General features: G+C 49.1%; 5 protein-coding genes across 5 annotated transcripts; 1 reads left to right on the top strand and 4 right to left on the bottom strand.

The window, feature by feature from the left end:
* Nucleotides 1-180: 180 nt before the first annotated feature.
* On the top strand, nt 181-2,964 carry J7337_010693 (uncharacterized protein; the record flags this gene model as incomplete). Its single annotated transcript, XM_044828268.1, has 2 exons — nt 181-1,999; nt 2,057-2,964. 2 exons carry the CDS (start codon nt 181-183, stop codon nt 2,962-2,964), a joined length of 2,727 nt encoding a protein of 908 aa, XP_044676822.1.
* A 335-nt stretch (nt 2,965-3,299) lies between these two features.
* J7337_010692 (uncharacterized protein) lies at nt 3,300-4,824 on the bottom strand (the record flags this gene model as incomplete). Its single annotated transcript, XM_044828267.1, has 4 exons — nt 3,300-4,059; nt 4,115-4,321; nt 4,378-4,516; nt 4,578-4,824. The coding sequence occupies 4 exons, from the start codon at nt 4,822-4,824 to the stop codon at nt 3,300-3,302; spliced, it is 1,353 nt and encodes a 450-aa protein (XP_044676821.1).
* Nucleotides 4,825-6,847: 2,023 nt separating this feature from the next.
* J7337_010691 (uncharacterized protein) lies at nt 6,848-12,520 on the bottom strand (the record flags this gene model as incomplete). Its single annotated transcript, XM_044828266.1, has 6 exons — nt 6,848-8,733; nt 8,819-10,333; nt 10,960-11,026; nt 11,086-11,478; nt 11,510-12,112; nt 12,173-12,520. The coding sequence occupies 6 exons, from the start codon at nt 12,518-12,520 to the stop codon at nt 6,848-6,850; spliced, it is 4,812 nt and encodes a 1,603-aa protein (XP_044676820.1).
* A 1,143-nt stretch (nt 12,521-13,663) lies between these two features.
* J7337_010690 (uncharacterized protein) lies at nt 13,664-14,699 on the bottom strand (the record flags this gene model as incomplete). The annotated part of the gene is made up of 3 exons (XM_044828265.1): nt 13,664-13,913; nt 13,967-14,543; nt 14,621-14,699. The coding sequence occupies 3 exons, from the start codon at nt 14,697-14,699 to the stop codon at nt 13,664-13,666; spliced, it is 906 nt and encodes a 301-aa protein (XP_044676819.1).
* Nucleotides 14,700-15,360: 661 nt separating this feature from the next.
* J7337_010689 (uncharacterized protein) lies at nt 15,361-17,196 on the bottom strand (the record flags this gene model as incomplete). Its single annotated transcript, XM_044828264.1, has 3 exons — nt 15,361-17,015; nt 17,080-17,099; nt 17,165-17,196. The coding sequence occupies 3 exons, from the start codon at nt 17,194-17,196 to the stop codon at nt 15,361-15,363; spliced, it is 1,707 nt and encodes a 568-aa protein (XP_044676818.1).
* Between the last annotated feature and the right edge of the window lie 375 nt (nt 17,197-17,571).

Genomic DNA, 17,571 nt, shown 5'->3' with positions numbered 1-17,571 from the left:
GGTCCACGAAACGGACAAGCGGCAGTGCCATCTCGTCAGATCACCGGCGATAAGACTTATTATACTGCACTTTCTGCTGCCTCTTAGACTAATTTCAATTCAAACAATGTTATCAATACACTTGGTTGTGTAACCATTCTTGAGTCCTCTTCACAACTGGCATATATATCTCGATACACTATGGAGACTTCAACAACAACAACAACAACAACCCTCCTACAACAGGGAAAGATACCTGAAAACTCTGAACCTATCCCAGCCCATATACATACCCACAGCCTCCCCCCAACTCCTCCAGGAACAGCAAAGCCATCTCGGATAGGTAGCTATCACGATCTACAAGAACTCTCATCAATCGAATCCCCTTATCTCGACCATATCAAGCCTTATCCTCTACCTCCAAAATGCTTACCAAAGTCTGTCCTTAAGGAGGATCTCAAAACCCCCGACAACTTTGTTGAGAGAGATCCACGTCTCATTCGTCTAACTGGAGTCCACCCCTTCAACGTTGAGGCACCACTGAGCGACCTATACGATGAAGGTTTCCTAACCAGCGAGAATCTTCACTATGTCCGTAACCACGGACATGTTCCTAGGTGTGAAGATGATGATATCCTCGACTGGGAGTTCGAAATAAGTGGCCTTGTCGAAAACCCCATCAAGATGAACGTACGAGATCTTATCAACGAATACCAGCAATTGACTTATCCAGTGACATTCGTGTGCGCTGGAAACCGCCGTAAAGAGCAGAACATTGTACGGAAGACCAAGGGCTTTTCTTGGGGGGCTGCCGGCCTGTCAACAGCTCTCTGGACCGGTGTTGCCATCGGAGATCTGCTCGCTACAGCAAAGCCCAAGCGCGGGGCCCGGTTTGTTTGCTTCGAGGGAGCAGACAAGTTACCCAATGGCTATTATGGTACATCCATCAAGCTCAACTGGTGCATGGATCCCAACAGAGGTGTTATGGTGGCTCACAAGATGAACGGCAAGACCTTACATCCAGACCACGGCAAGCCTGTTCGTATAGTCATTCCTGGGCAAATAGGCGGCCGAAGCATTAAGTGGCTCAAGAAGATTACTGTCACACAAGAGCCTAGCGACAACTGGTACCACATCTATGACAACCGAGTCCTACCCACCATGATCTCGCCTGAAGAGAGTGCAAATTTGCCCGAGGTCTGGAAGGATGAGAAGTATGCCATTTACGACCTTAGCACTAACAGTGCCATTTGCTACCCTGCCCATGAAGAGAAGGTCCCGTTCACGGGCGCTCCGGCAAGTTATAAGGTGCGAGGTTATGCCTACGGTGGTGGCGGAAGACGCATCACACGAGTCGAAGTTACCCTTGACAAAGGTAGATCTTGGAGACTCGCAAACATCCGATACCCCGAGGATGACTATCGCAACGCCCCTGAGGGTGATACCCTCTACGGGGGCCGTGTCGACATGTGGTGGCGTGAGACATCATTCTGCTGGTGCTTCTGGGATCTTGACATTCCTCTGGATGAGTTAAAGAGTGCAGATGATATAATGATGCGTGCTATGGACGAGTCCATGAACGTACAGCCTCGAGATATGTACTGGAGCGTACTGGGCATGATGAACAACCCATGGTTCCGAATCGTGATCCACAAGGAGGATGATGCACTTCGCTTCGAGCATCCCACTCACGCTACCTTAAAGATCAAGGGCTGGATGGAGCGAGTCAAGGAGGCCGGCGGTAATCTTACCAACGGCTACTGGGGTGAGAAGGCTCCTGGTGAAGTTCAAGAGGTCGTCATAAAGGAGCCTGAGAAGCAGATCTGCATGACCAACCCTCGGATCAACCGAAGGATCACCATGGAAGAGCTCAAGGCGCACAGTGGTGAAGAAGAGCCTTGGTTCGTTGTCAAGGGTGAAGTGTACGATGGCACTCCTTACCTCTCTGGTCACCCCGGCGGTGCAGCATCAATCTTTGGTGCCGCTGGTCAAGATGCTACTGAAGAATTTATGGCTATTCGTAAGTCCCACCTAATCACAACAAGTCCATTGAAATGTTCACTAACGTTTGCCTCAGACAGCGAGAATGCAAAAGCCATGCTGCCTGCATATCATATTGGCACCCTCGATGAAGAATCCCGTGCCATTCTCAGTGGTGATGCTACCAAGACGAGCGATGACGCAAACCGAGAAGTGTTCCTCCAGCCCAAGACATGGAGCAAAGCTATTCTCGATAAAAAGACATCCATCTCACCAGATACGAAGATATTCTCCTTCAAGCTCAATCACGAAGACCAGAAGATTGGCCTTCCCACTGGCCAGCATCTTATGATGCGTCTTCGTGACCCTGCCACCCGTGAGGCCATCATCCGCTCATACACACCATACTCCGATGGCTCAGATTGTGGTCGTCTGGATATTCTTATCAAGATCTACTATGATACTCCCCAGCGCAAGGGCGGTGTCATGACACAAGCACTCGATGCCCTTCCTATTGGCCACTGGGTTGACTTCAAGGGGCCTACGGGCAAATTTGTCTACCATGGCAACGGGCTCTGCACAATCAATGACAGAGAACGTCGTGTTCGCCGTTTCATCATGGTCTGCGGTGGTTCTGGAATTACCCCTATCCGCCAAGTACTCCGCGCCGTCATACACAATCCTAACGACACGACACCATGTCTGGTTTTCAACGGCAACCGGAGTGTTGACGATATTCTCTGTAAGGAAGAGCTCGACCAATTGGAGGCTGCCAACCCTGCAAGATGCCGAGTCGTCAATGCCCTCTCTAACCCCCCACCCAACTGGAATGGCCTCCAGGGTTTTGTGAATCAAGCTCTTGCTCCTGAACAAATGGTTCTACCCGAGGCAAGTGGCGAGGGTGACGAGTTGGTGCTTGTTTGTGGGCCTCCACCGATGGTTAAGTCTGTTGAGGCCTCATTCCTGGACATGGGTTTCAAATCATATGATTTTGTATTCTTCTAAAAGAATCTTTAGGCGACGGTCTGATGGCCAAAGTGGACTTCTTACGTATGTAACGATGCTTTTTTTCTTCTCCCTTTCTGATGAGGTGTGAGGGAGATGGCGTTTAAAAGATACATTATTTTTGGGACACCTTGCCAGCTCTACGAAATCAGAGTTGGCGAACGTACATATGAACAAATAGTATACTATACATGCTTCCACGACCAACTCTGTGCATCTTTGCAGACAGGCTATCCTTGAGCAACACCAAACTGGAAAGGGACTCCTGGTCATAAAATCGTAATAGGTTGAATAGAACCGCGGTGATGCACTCAAACGGATCGGTCGTGATTCTATCAATGTCCACCCTCAGAACTACTTTCAGCGGCTCCCTCAGATCCATGGCCAGTTGGGTTTGGATAGTAGTATGCTGCAACGGCGATTGCAACGTAAAGAACAATGAGCAGAAAACCTTCCAGGTAGTTGCTCTTCTGATCTTGAAGGAATCTACCAACGGTCAGAATGGCGAGGATGAGCATAACGAGGTCGAAAACTGCAAAGTTGAGATCAAGACCCTTGTTGAGGCCCCAGCTGACAACGACGGCAAGAGGAGCGTTGAAGAGAGCAGTTTGTAATGTAGCTCCAAGCACGTGGGACATTGCCAGATTGATCTGGTTATCCCAGGCCTCATCGATGGCAGTCAAGTGCTCCGCCAGTTTCTCAACAAGTGGAACTAGAATAAGACCCATGAATGCGTCACTGACATCGCCCCTTTCGATGACATATTCGATCTGCATGACGAGAATAACCGCCGTCCACGCAACAAGGCCCACGGAAATGACCAAAGCGATGATGCACTCAGTGAGGGTGAGCTTGGCCTTTGCTTGGTCCTTGTGCTTGTCTCGATCATTGTGCTCATCCTGTTCGAATACAGCAGCGTAGATACCATGGTGAGTTCGAGCCTGATAAAAGACATATACAAGGTAGGCGATGATCAGAAGAACTGAGATGATGCGCGAGATTTGGAGTGTCTTATGGTCGAGGTTTGCGGCGGTAAGGGACTCGCCATCGCCAACACCGTACTCGAAGACAGTGGGAAGGGCAAGGACAACACCACTATGAATCAGTCAGTTATTGAAAGGAAGAGAAATAATCTGGAAAGTAAACTGACGCAGTTAGAAGTAGTCCGCTTCCAGCTTCACTGATAGCTTCGTTGAATTCTTGCTCTTCTTTCAGCAACCCACCGACGAAAAAGCAAGCACCGAGGCAGAGTAGCATGGTAGCAAGAATTGAACCCATGATGGCAGCCTTGATAACGAAAAACATGTCCTTGGAAAGAAGAACCATAAAAAGAATAATTTCAACGATAGACCCAATGCTAGAAGTAAATGAATCAGTTACTGTTTCTCGGGTTCACATCCATGAGGAGCATACGTGATCTCGAGAAGGACTCCCAAGACATGAGGCAGCTTTCGTGAAAGCTCCTGGCCCGCAAATCCGATCAAGTTGGCACACGGTACCATGGCGATATAGGCCAGTGCGAAAATAGTGGTATGATTGTCGGGCATAGCATCTGACACCCGTGAGTCAGTCAAGTCTACACAGGAGCCGAGATGTTTGTTGGAAATACTTACAGCGAACAGCAATAGCAGCAGGGACGAAAGGCCAGAGGAAGTTGCAAAGCAAACTTGCTCGACTGGTTGATCTGAACGAGATCTTGGAAAAGTGAATGGGATGGAAGCCCTTTCGGCCACTCTCGCCCGCAGGCTTGATATATCGAGACATTTTGCCGTTGCTGCGGTTTCTTTTCTCTCCTCTCTTGTGTTCGCTATATGTGTTTGGAACTGGGAGAGTATGGTCGTCGGATGAGACTTGTCGCATGTCGGGAGAGTTGTATGAGCGATGTCGGTGGGAGCGCGAAGAGGAGCGCTCTCGAGGCATGTTGGCTGCCTTTTGTACCGTACCTCAGCTATGTTCACTTCAGTGCAGTACAGTGCAGTTCAGGTATAGGTAGGTAGTTAGTTATCCCAGAATTTCCGAGAGAGAAAGGTCGAGGCCGGGGACTAGGACCTGGGGGCTTGTGGGAGGGAGCCAGCTGCCAGACCGCCCAGGGTGACACAGATTGGATAGGTACCTAGGTAGGTAGTGTGTTTACTTAGTACCTTAGACACGGCTGGACGGGAGTTGTCATTAGCAGATAAATAAAACGGAGGAGAAAGAGGACCAAGCGCGTAGCAAAAGGGGGAAGGGATGGATGGATATAACCTAATGGATTGGATGTGAGAGACGAGGAAAGCACTGCTGTAACAAGGCACTCGCTCCCAGTCGATCCTCTCTACCTACCTACCTACCTAGTACCTACTTACCTACCTACCTACCTAAGGTAGGTACCTATGTACTAACCTAGGTAAGATATTCAATGCATTGATTGCTATCCATAGCATAAGCTCCATGTTTCACAGCTCCCGTCTCGGCAGACCTAACCTAAGGTAGGTACGTACCTATGTAATAAACCCCCCTTTAGATCTCTCGATCCATTCACGGCTCATCTAAATCTCCCATGACCTCGTGAGCCAATGAGATAGCTCCAGCATGATGAAGATGCGGTCACCCACAATACTGAATACTCTGTGCCCTGCCAAGTTTCGACTCTAGGAAGGCCAAGACGGGCCCAACCGTTAATTTTCGGGGGCATTGCTTGGCGGTGCCTTGGATCTTAGTCCAGCTACGTCACTGACGCTTTAGCCGCTGTCCAGACGACATCATTGTACAGAGCATTTCTCTCACCATAAAAAGCAGCCTTATCGCACTCTCACTCGTTCTCCTATCCCTGGCTCTACTCGTCATACCAACAGTGGTGTCCTACGTAACTAACTACAGTACCTACCTAGTTGGTGCCATTCAAATTATTCTTGTTTTTATCCTTATTTCATATCCTTCAAACTTTACCCTTCCGAGGTCTAGACCCAAGCCATCTTACCCCACACAGGCCACCTCAGCAACACCAAATCACACCCCAGGCGCTAGACTTGGAAAAGCCTTGTTCATCAGTCAGACAGGGGCATCTATTCTGTGATCCTCTGTGCCGGTTTCCCGTCTACCGACACTCCCATTCAAACACCCATCTCTTACGGCTTGACGCCCAGAAGTAGAATTGCATGCCACTATGCAAATACTTTTTTGCTACAGTAGTTCCTGTGTAATATTCTGATATCACAAATGCCGGAGCTGACGGCCTCGCGCTGTTTGTGCAGCTAACCCTGACCAATTTTTGGCCGTGTTGGTGTACATCACCATATGTGAGCAGACAATGCAGTGTAGGAAAGAATCAAGAACCCTATATGCTTAAGATGACACCAGGACTGCTACCGGAGTCAGACGAGATAAGCTTAAATCGTGACTACCCGGGACGTGGATTCGAGTATTCGGCAACATCAGAGAGGGCTTCACTCGGTTCGTCTACGATTCAGTTGAGTTATAACCATCCTGCAACCTGTAAACTGAAGTCTGTACTGCTGCACAGTTGATATTATAGTCTGATGTATTTTGCCATGGAAGAAGGGCATAGTGATTTCAAACAGGGCGAAAACAATTTTGGGAACCGAAAGCAGAAGTCCAGCCTGAAGGATAAAGGACTCCAAAATGGCTTGAAGGGTCGAGGAAACGAAGCTCGCGCGTGGACCTGGACCGCACATAACAGAGACTGGAGATCTGCAGTCATTACTCGGAATGAAGGTAGATAGGTATATTTTCTTTTTCTTTCTTTTTCTTTTTTTCCTTTTTTCTTTTTTAATGTTCTTTTTTGGGGGGAGGGGGGGGTTGCATTGCCAAGTTAGCTGTATTCGAAGCAGTCAACAAAATGGCAGTGATAGCGACACGTAACCCTAGGCCGTCATGTTGATATTTATTCACCGGTATAGCTAATGCTGCGATTCTCAAAGGCTGTCTCTTTGGCCCGGTACGGAACAGGTTCTGCCAGGACGACCGTCTCGGTACCTATGGGAATGTTTAATTCTGGACCCATTGGCAGTGACTCCATATCAATCTCGACGTTCAACAGAGTCTTAAGAATCACTTGACTGCCAGCTTTGCTCATCACTTCGTTCGCTTGCTTGCACAGCTCTGATGCCACACATTCAACACAACCTCGATCACAGTGACAGTCTTCTACCCGCTTCAACGCATCCCGTAGTAGTTGGTCGACATGGTCAAATGCTTTCGTGCTGATACCTGAGCCTCCTGCACCACCTTTGGCATCGTAGAAAGTTAACCGTGCTGGTCGCTTCCGCTGTGACTCTTGTTTTGCAAACTCTTTCACTGCCGTCTTGCACTCTGTTCGTACATCACCAGGCATGCTGATAACAAAGGCTGGCAGTAGACTCATAATGGCATGCTCTGCAGCGTGAATCGCGGCGGCAATGTGAAGACGTCTCTCTTGGAGAATGCTCATCGCCTTCTTAGGCACATCGAGCCACATCCCCTTACTGAAACGTATGACTGGTGGATTGTCTACCTGTACCGCATCGAGCACTCGATTCTTCTTGTCGACCTTGAAGAATCCAAACACGTTTTGTTGGATCTTGATTGTTCCATAGTAAGCATGCGAACGAGAATTCGAAATTGTTCTGATGGCCTCTGTCTCCGTGGGATCGATATCAGTATAATCACGCTGAACAGTTGTCCACTCAACCTTGACCCTTTCCACCCTGGCCATTCCTTTGTCAGGCTGGAAGTCTCGTACAAGGTAGGGATTGCCCTGATGAAGAAAAATGGCTCCATCATAAAGTGTAAAAGTTGCTCTGGAGGCCTCCAGCTCCTCCAGGACAACATTCCGACCATTGGTGATGTCTATAATAGCAAAGTGGTCATCTTCAGTGTCTCGTATAGCAACATACTTTGCAGGGACAGGGCGAAATCGATCATGACAATGATAAAAGCCCATGTCATCATTGATTAGGCGTTCCATGCAAATCTTCGGTAAGTCTTTGCCAAAGTATTTTGCATCCTCCTTAGGGCGTATTGGCATTTCATATGCCGCGCATTGAATGTGGCCTTCGCGCACAAGCATATTCTCCAGATCAACTTGCAACTCACAGTTGGGCTTTGTGAATAGCTCGTCTGGATTCTGCATGTAGTGCTGGTCTGTGGCAAATCCGTCACCAACCAGTATCGAAAGTGAATCCTTGTTGCGACGGCCAGCACGGCCACTTTGTTGTCGCAGGTTGGCAATCGTGTAAGGGAATCCCCACGTCATGACACAATCAAGGGAGCCTATGTCAATGCCGAGCTCTAACGCAGTGGTTGCAACAATTCCAAGCAGTTGACCTTGGAACATTTCAGTCTCGATCCTGCGGCGATCTTGTGCTGTATAGCCGCCACGATATCCCATCACCAGATTGGTACATTCTGGTCGCCCCAGGTTCTCGAGCTCCTGCTTGATGGTGCTCACGAGAAGCTCACATTGCGCCCGAACTCTGCAAAATGCTATGATCCTTACACCTCTTAGCATCAGAGCACAAAACAGTCGCGCGCATTCAAACTTGGTGCTGCCACGGCCAGAGGCAGGATCGCCAGGGTCTTTATACGGAGTGTTCCAGCACAAAAACTCCTTCCTTCCAGATGGAGATCCATCGTAATCTATCAGCTGGACGTTGTCTATGCCGAATATTGTTTTGAAGTGTTGCTCTGGGTTCGCAACTGTAGCAGAACACGATATAAATTTGGCGCGCCGGTTTCCCACGGCGGCACATATTCGCCTTAATCTTCGCATGATGAAGGACATGTGAGAACCTATTTGACCATTATAATAGTGCAACTCATCCACTGTTGACGATTAATATGCATATAGAAAGGGTCAATCAAAGGAAGTACTTACCAACGACATATTTCAAGTTCTTCAGGTAAGATCTCCATCGTTCTTCCTGAGGTAATATGGTAATGTGAAGCATATCCGGATTAGTAAAAATGATTTTTGCTTGCTCTCTAATCTCATTGCGCTCAGCCATTGGAGTATCCCCATCAAAAGTCTCTACCATAGTCTCTTCGAGACCAGGCATATAACTCATCATCTCTTTCAAACTCCTTTTCTGATCCTGTGCCAAGGCTTTTGTGGGAAAGATGTACATTGCTCTGGAGTTGTAGTCCTCTTCGAGGGCACGAATAACCGGGAGCTGGTAGATCAAACTCTTGCCAGAGCTTGTCGATGTTGACACTACGACGTGCTTTCCATCATTGAGACTGTTGAGAGCCTCTGACTGATGCGCATAAAACTGTGTGATTCCCTTGGCGTTATATAGAGCGTTGACCAAATCCTGACTCAAAAGAAAGTCGAGGTCTCCATACACAGCCTCCTGCTTCTCAAATACTCGATGTCCATCAGGGACAATCTGCCCAGTATACCAGGGACTCTCCTTGAGCTCCTGTACGATTTCTGGCACTGTCTTTCGTTCCTTTGGTATGCTTTCTGGTATTGAATCGGCTGCCTTTTCTGGGGCAAACTCTTCTTGGGCAGAAGGGACCGGGATGTATGCCTGTGTTTGTTCTTTGAGAGTTTCAAGTGGATCAGTCCCATCTTCGGAGCATTTGTTGAGGAAGGCATTAATAGCATTGGTGAATCTTTGGTTACGCCTCTCGATCAAACTGGTCATCTGTTTTTGGCTGAAAACGGGCATTCTCAGCTGCTCGTCTCTCAATTTTCGATTCGGCTTCGTTGGCTCGCCAGACTTGCCTGGGACTTGTCTCTTCAGATCGCCATCAATGAATTCGAGGAAAAGGACTTCTCGTCCTGCAGGTTCAAGGTTCCGATCATGTTGTTTGTCAATGCCATCCATACCAGTATATCCGCCCACTGAAGCATCATGCGCAGGAGCCTGAGACCTGAATGATTTGCCAGTTCGGAAGACTTCGTCCCTTTCAGTGCCTTTCACGTCAAGTTGCAGCATGTTCTCGTCAACATATGCAAAGAAAAGACCCTCAGGGCGAATCGCTACCATGGAAGCTATCTCATCGACCAATAGTTCCCGCTTGATATGGGCTTCAACGGCAGATTTTATAGTGGCAAATGTCGTGGCGAGATGTTTTCGTGTGGTGCAAAAGGTGTAGACAAGATTGAGAGCTCGATGCGTTCGTTCAACCTTCTTAAACAATTCTGGCCATTCCACAGCACAGGGTACGAGTACACTGCTGGATTCTCTGTGAAGGGCCGGCCGTGCTTTCCTCCTATTTCCTCCCCGGTTAGATTTCGAGCTGCTTGGCTGACTTGAAGTCGAACTCTCGGCTGTTGAGCTCTCGTCGCCATCACGCTTGCGTTTTGATCCTGTCAGTGAACAATCTGTGCTAGGACCAGTTCTGCCTGGTATTTCCTTGCGTTTTGTCATGTCATCACTGGGAACTGAAGGAATGTGCGAGGTTCGGCAGGGTTCATGATAAAATAAAAGCCATTTCAATACGTGAAGTGGCGACGTCATGCATCCATGGTTCAAGTCGCGAAATGAATGCCAAATCACGTGCATTGCTTATAATCTCGCCAACTGCTGAATGTGATGAGAAATACAAAGCCCAGCAGAAATGCAGATGTTACTGTATCAATCGAAGCGTGTTTATTTGTGCGAATATGACTGTATGGCCAGCACACGGCTGTAACTCCATCTCCATCTACCTTGTCCAGTGTCCAGGACTTATACCGATGGCTTCCCATGCCATTGTTAAGACACAGCAATGCTCCCCAAATGATAGCTGTTTATACACAATTCTATCCATGGTTCCGTGTAAAAGCCAGAAACCGACTAAGCTCTCACGGTGCATTGTATCAGCATGTGTGCTCCAAGCAGGGCACGACTTTGTATCCTTCTAGTCGTCTGCCCTCATGCCATTTGTATAAATGGCGACTGGCTAGACTAACTCCCCTCATGTATCAATGCAAATCCCCGTTTGCGATTCTATTGGGGCTTGAGGCAGGGAACCGCCTTGTTATGAGGGTTTAACAGCTTTGCAAGAGCTTTTCAAACAGTGACTAACTGTTCTGGAGCTCTTTTTGAATGATTCCAATCTCATTCATGAAAAGCTTTGCGTTAGCAGCTGACATCTACATGACATTTGTCAGTTCCAAGTAGCGTATGGGAAATCCAAGGCATTGCGACTTACTCTCATTGTGATGCTCACAGGTTTGGACTGTTCACCCTCGAAAGCAGTGAAGAGGATGCCAACAGACTTCAATGAAGCCTTTTCTTGGAACTTCATAGCGGCGACAAGCGCTGTGTTTAGAATGACTCGATGTGTTTGATCTTGGCGCATGATGAGACGGGCAACCTTGTGGCCTTGAGATTCTCCTGCGGCCTCCTCATCCACTTCTAAAGCGGAAGCATCAAATGATCCAGGGATAACAGCGCCGTTTTCGTCGTACTCGACACAGGCCTGGGGCACATTAATTTTAAGCATCCCCGCACCTCGTTCTTTCCAGCCAGCCTCTTTGTCGTGGTAAAACATTTTGGCTCTCACAGAGACAACCGTTGCCTCCCCGGCTTCGCCATCGTTGACCTCGACTGGTAATTGTTAGTACTGAATTGACCAAGAGATGGATAGGAAACTCGCTTTTCTGCAACTTAAGCTTCTTTTTCTCGTCGGATTCCTTCTCTGGCGAAGCAGCACGTTCGGCTTCAGGGGGCTGCTCACTCTCCTCTCTTTCTGCTTCCTCTTCGTCACCCTCCTCGGATTCACTATCCGGGGCCCCGAATGGCTTCGCAGGTTTCTCGCTCTTGAGGGGCTCCGCACCAGGCGCAGCGAAGCTCGAGAGGGGTTTGGTACGTCCTAGAGCAGATCCAAAAGTGCTTCCCCCAAAGGGGCTTCCGTTGCTTCCAGTTGATAATCCTGCAAAAGGCGACGCTCCTCCTGAGCTTCCAAAGGTCAGCTTAGGCGGCGCGGTGGACTGTGCGGTTGTAGATGAGGGCGGAGAAGCAAATGAGCTAAGCGAGGGCTTGCCAGCAGCGAGTGACCCAAACGCACTTCCGCTCTGAGAGGCACCAAGAGAAGCAAACGGCGATGTCCCGGAGGACAGCTTGCCAAAGCCAGACGCCGCGAAGGCACTAGCAGATGTTTGCCCTTGGGACTTTTTTGTCGGTGATTTGCCAGCTTCGGTGTCTTTGGTCGTCTCGCTGGAAGCAATCGTTGATGGCTACAAAGAAAAAATTAGTTCAGCCCCTACACTTGGCGAATAAAACTGCGGTTAGCATACCACATCTGTGTCTTCGTCGCGATGCCGCTTCTTCTCGGGCTCGGTACGCAGAGCTCTATCCTTGGCCGAGTCCGATGATGCTACACTGTTCGCATCGTTTTCCTCAGCATCTTTGCTTCCCTCTAGTTGGTCATGCGCGCGCTTCTTCTTAGGAGAGGCGACTTGCTCCTTCAAGTCATTATCGGGCGCATCCGATGTGTTGGCAACATCTTCTGGACCAGACGCTGGGGGGTCAGAGATAGAGGATTGCTTTAGCTCACGACGAGTAGCACGAGTCTCTGCGTCTTCCTTGGTCTCGACGTTGAGAGGTTCGTTCTTGGGACTGGCATCGGGAGCATCGTCGGCCATGGCGTTCAAAGGCTTGGTGTGATGACGGCAGATTAACGACGATCAACGACAAGAGGATTGGTCTTGATAAGGTGAAGAAGTTGAGCTTTTGACGCAGATTTTATAGCTGAGGATATAGAGCAAGCCATGTAAGGTCCGAGAATCACCAGTGATGTATGAGCAAAAATATGCGCTGGACTTGGGAATCAGGCTAGGCGCAGGTTGTCTGAGTTGGGTCACTCTTGGATGTTGGAATCGAAGGTTGAGTTGAGCGCTGCGTGGAGCCAATCAAACACATGCAGAGTCGCCAACGTCAAAATAGCCAGAGCTAACCTAGACACCTAAGCCTACCTAGGTACTGTACCTTGGCTAAGGTATTCACCGCCCGCCTGGCGCCAATATCCACGCAAGTAGAAGGGCTGAGGGGTAACAATAAAGGATCAAGATTGGACGTCATTTTTACAATTAAACAAAAACAAAATGATCACAGACAGTTGGGGGAAATGTGAAACTCCCCGAAATACTGCATGTAAGTTGGTTTTATACTGAAACTTGATCCTTAATAACCATGACTTTGTTCCACCTTTAAACAAAAACATTGCCTACCATGCCTTGACCCATCTTCAATATACCAAAGCCCACCAGTTCATATCTAATGTGCAGACCTAGGTAGTGTTTCTGCTTCGGGAGCAGGGATTGCGGCCTTGCTTTAGATTCAATTGTCACACGACGAACAAGTTCATGAACTATTGGTAGTATGATTTATGAAAGAGTGCCCATATCATATTATCAGCTTTTCATTTGCCAGAGATCTCTGCATCTAGGATAGGATAGGATATGGGACGACCCAATGGCTCGGTACCGTATCTCCACGTTAATCGCGCCAGGATTTGTTCCGTTTTGGGAAAGCAAACAAACAAACTGCCATATTCGACAAAGCATACCATGAAAAAGTGATGCATGTTTGCAAAGAACAGTTCAAGAATTATAGAAATCAGTCCATAACACCACCCCATCACCGAAACACTCAACACCGCAGTTCTAGTCAGGTTTCGGTTCGTTTCAAGTAAGGATACATCAGTCTAAATCAACCCTTTTAACCACCCCGTCTTTTCCAATCGCAGCAACCGAATATAGTCACGTTTCCTCGTAACGAGCCCAGGCTTAGCTGATAAAGCATAGACAGCCAAGACCGAGGTAGAAGACAAGTAGAGGGTACACTGCAATGGCTACTCGGTTCTTGACAACTCCGCTGCCACCCAAAATGCTGACACCAGCAGCCAGAGACCAGCTGATGAGAACGATATATATGGGTATGCGAGCGATCCAGTGAAGACCCAGGGCAGACATCATAGCAGCAAGAACCAGGGGGAAAAGCGTATATCCGATGATGCAGACGCTCTGAGCGAAGGAGCTTTGAGCAAGTTAGCGAATGTCATATGAGCAAACCCAGATAGCGAAACATACATGTTACCACCCAACAGTTTGATCTGTAGCGTCACGACAGCCTCGCCGAGCCAAATCATGGCAAAGACACCACTGAAGACAGCATCGCGCTGTTCGGATCGAGCGGTGATGCTCAGGAGAACACTTAGAAGAAGACAGAAGATCAGAGGGCCCCAGAGATCCCAGTCGCGAAGGCCAGGAGTCATGTTGCTCTGGAGCAGAGCCTCAGCGTCAACCATACGGCTCGCCAGTCCAGTGAGTTCTTCCCTTGTCCCTGAAAGACCAGCACCGCGGATGCTGGAGTAAGCGCCGCGCAGACCTCCCTCGTTATCGAACATAGTACCGCCCAGGAGATAGCGCGGGTAGAGCACTTCTCTGAGCTTTGCCCAGACAGCGAGCAGGTCGCGGCGCAGTGTATCCCATACAGACTCGTCAATCGTATTTTGGGGAGCTCTTCGGTCTTCTCCGGGAATCCGCGAAGTCAAATAACCTTCGTTCAACGGTCGCGATGATGAGCTGGAGCCAATGTTGCCTGTCAAGGGCTGACGGGTGTTGTTGGTCGCAAGAGGGTCGTCAAAGTCGTTGAGATCGGCTGGATCTAAGTCAGTTTCACGGAGTGTTCAATAGAACTTTGTATGTTCCGGCAACAACAAGGCCCAGTGTGCGATCTCTTACCATCATCGGGGTCGATCAGGTCGTCCTCATCCTCCAAAGGTGGGTTGGCATAGTGCCCTCGAGCGCTGGAAGCTGACATGATGTAGAGTTTTGCTTCGCTCGATTTGAACAATCAGCTATGTAATTAATGTTGTGACTATCTTTCCAGCGTCACAGAGAAGTCGTGGTTTCTAAAGTGTGAAACCTGATGAATATGAAGCTGACGTACGTATCTCCAAGGTAGGTGATAACGGCGAAACTTCCACGGTCGCCTCTCTAGAAACGACCCCTTGATGAAAGGTGGCCCAAGCTTCCCCTTCACTGCAGCCAATCATAGCGCCGTCCAGCTCAGGTACGCAGGGGGAGCTTCTCAAGGGCGAAGCCATTTCAATTGGATTCCTTGAATTACCTACAGATAATTCTGATTCAAACACGCATTTGGTATACGAGAAATGGAATCTCTTCTTTGAGGCCTGAGGGAAATCAAAATGTATTAACCACCTTCCACGCTTTTACTAATTCATATTATCTGTCTGACGATTCCAGCTACGGCATCTCATCCTCCTCGCTACAACATCAGTGCGACCCAAAGCTTCTTCGTGCTCGAGAAACGAGCCCACAGTCACTGAGCTCTTTGAGTTATAAGCAAAGCCAGAGCTCATTGACAAACACGCTATTCAACCCTTACTCTCTCATTTCATTTGTTCTATATTTCATGATCAATGATGTACGTCTCCGTAATACTTTCCAGTAGGCACTTATCAATTCCATCCGTTTGGAGGATTATGGGGATGATCCTCGGCTGACGTGGTGGGAACTTGGGGGTTTCCAAGCCAATGCTGCCCGTCGTCCAACTGGCTTGAATGTAGGTTCACTGAAGAAGCCGCCATGTTGGAAGGATCCTGATGGTGTTGACGGCTGTTCTGGGCAAGTGCCTCTTGGTTGCGCTGATGGGCTGATGGTTGTGAATACCATGCATTACCATGGCCATTGGCCGCATGGTTCTGATATCCCAGGCCAGTCGTAGTGTAGTCTGCTGTTCCCTCCATTGAAAACTCAGTTGATACCGAGTCCTGCTGATGGAACGATGGCTGCTGTCGTTGGGCCTCTTGAGCCCACCGCTGAGCAGCCTGGTTGTAAGGCCCTTCGTATGAGGCGTCTCCCGCTTCAGGGTCCCATATGGGAAGACCATCGGGAGGCTGAGCCTCTCCTGACGGCTGTCCATGACCATAAGATGCTATGTTTCCGTTGATGCCCACAAGGGCCCAAGCAAATACAGCAACATCTCTAATAGATTGCATGAGCTGATCCATAGGGGGCCCACCGGCAGCTTGAATACCGCTTCGCAGTGGCATATGGTGCGGGGCATATGAAGCTTGGAAATTGTGAACAGCCTCGGGATGATACCGGGGATACACAGGTTGTTGCGCCCATGGGGCAGCAAAAACGCCGTGGTCGAAGGTAGAAGGAATTTGGGGAGGCTCAACACTGGGAATCTGAGGCCTTGCTCGGCGGAGGATAACGACAAGACCGTCAGAGGTACATGAGACGACTGCTTCCAACTCGACAGAAGGTGCCAAGTGTCGTGCTTGGTGGTTGCGAGATCTGCGTGCCTGGGACAGGTTATCCTCAGGCGATGGCGGTGACTGTGGTGTGAGAGGAGTCTGGTAACGAGTTGCTCGTGAGCTAGAGCCCAGGGTATTGGAGCTCGTAGTGCGGGATTCGCCTGATATTTCGTTGGAGGTACTGCCATCCTGCATGTCCACATCAGGTTCTACCTTGATGGAAGGACCTGCCGAACCCCTTAGGGAGTTGGAATTCGAATCGAGATCCATAGCACCATCCAACTTAACACCGCCTCCCTCAGAATCGCTAGACCGGCGGCTTTCGGCACGTCGTTGCTGGCTCGGAGCCATCAAGCCGCTTCCAGATCCATTCTGATCTGGGTATGGACTGTTGGCGGTGCCGTTTCTAAAGTAACGGGGCCCCTCGCTTCCATTTCGTCCCACAACACCATCAATTGTCGACTCCTCATCAACATTGCTGTCTTCTTCCTCGAAGTCTTCGGGTCGTCGTGGATCGCGAGACCAGAATCGCAGGTAAGCAATGGAATCGTTGGCTTTCGCACTCTCGATGCACTTGAGTGCATCATCCAAGCAGGTCTCTCGAATGCATTCGTAGAAGCTTTTATGCTGAACTTGATCGGCAGGAACGCCGAGGATGGATGCGACAGCATCGGTTGCAAACATAATAGTCAATGTTCTAGTAAACCGATTAAGGATAAGAGCAGCTCGGGGCTCACGCTCTACAGGTGGCAACCTGAACTTGGGGGACAGGTGTTGCAACATGTGATATCGTGGGTCTCGAGGAGAGCGCGAGAAGAGACGCCGGACCTGTGGTGCGTCCAGAGCTCGTCCTGATTTCTGTTAATATATGTAAAATGGTATATCAATGGGGCAAGGTAACTGCGGTGAACATACTCTCACTCTTGGCATCACGCCTGTAGATACTTATACAAGCAAAAAGAATATCGTGGACGATTGAGAAGCAGCATTCACTGCTTACCCAGCGACCGTCACGAGAGCGAAGGCGTGCATAGTGCAAAACGGCAGCCTTGTCCAGCAAGACGCCACGACTATGGACGGATCGCGCGTACGGGATTTCATCAGGATGAAAGAACTCAAAAGCAGACTTATTGATGACGTCTTGTGGAGAGTATCCAAGAATTTCAAAAATGGAATCAGACGCGTAAAGGATATTAGCGTCAGGATGTAAATCTGGGTGAGAACGGGTTAGTGAAGGTCGGGAGAGAAGACGCAGAGAAAGAGAGAACTAACTATGTATAGTCAAGAAAGTATGCTCCATGAAGTTGACGGTGCAAGAGCAGCGAGCTCCGCAACGAATTGGCCTGATAGGAGAGTTCTAATTGAAAGCGAGAGATAGCAGTATGCAGACAGGGCGTGTCCAGTGAG

The sequence above is a fragment of the Fusarium musae genome, chromosome 8 (genome assembly GCF_019915245.1).
Source record: "Fusarium musae strain F31 chromosome 8, whole genome shotgun sequence".
Classification (NCBI taxonomy): Eukaryota; Fungi; Ascomycota; class Sordariomycetes; order Hypocreales; family Nectriaceae; genus Fusarium; species Fusarium musae.
Note: the sequence above shows the minus strand (reverse complement) of the source record. Positions and strands in the feature narration are given on the sequence as shown.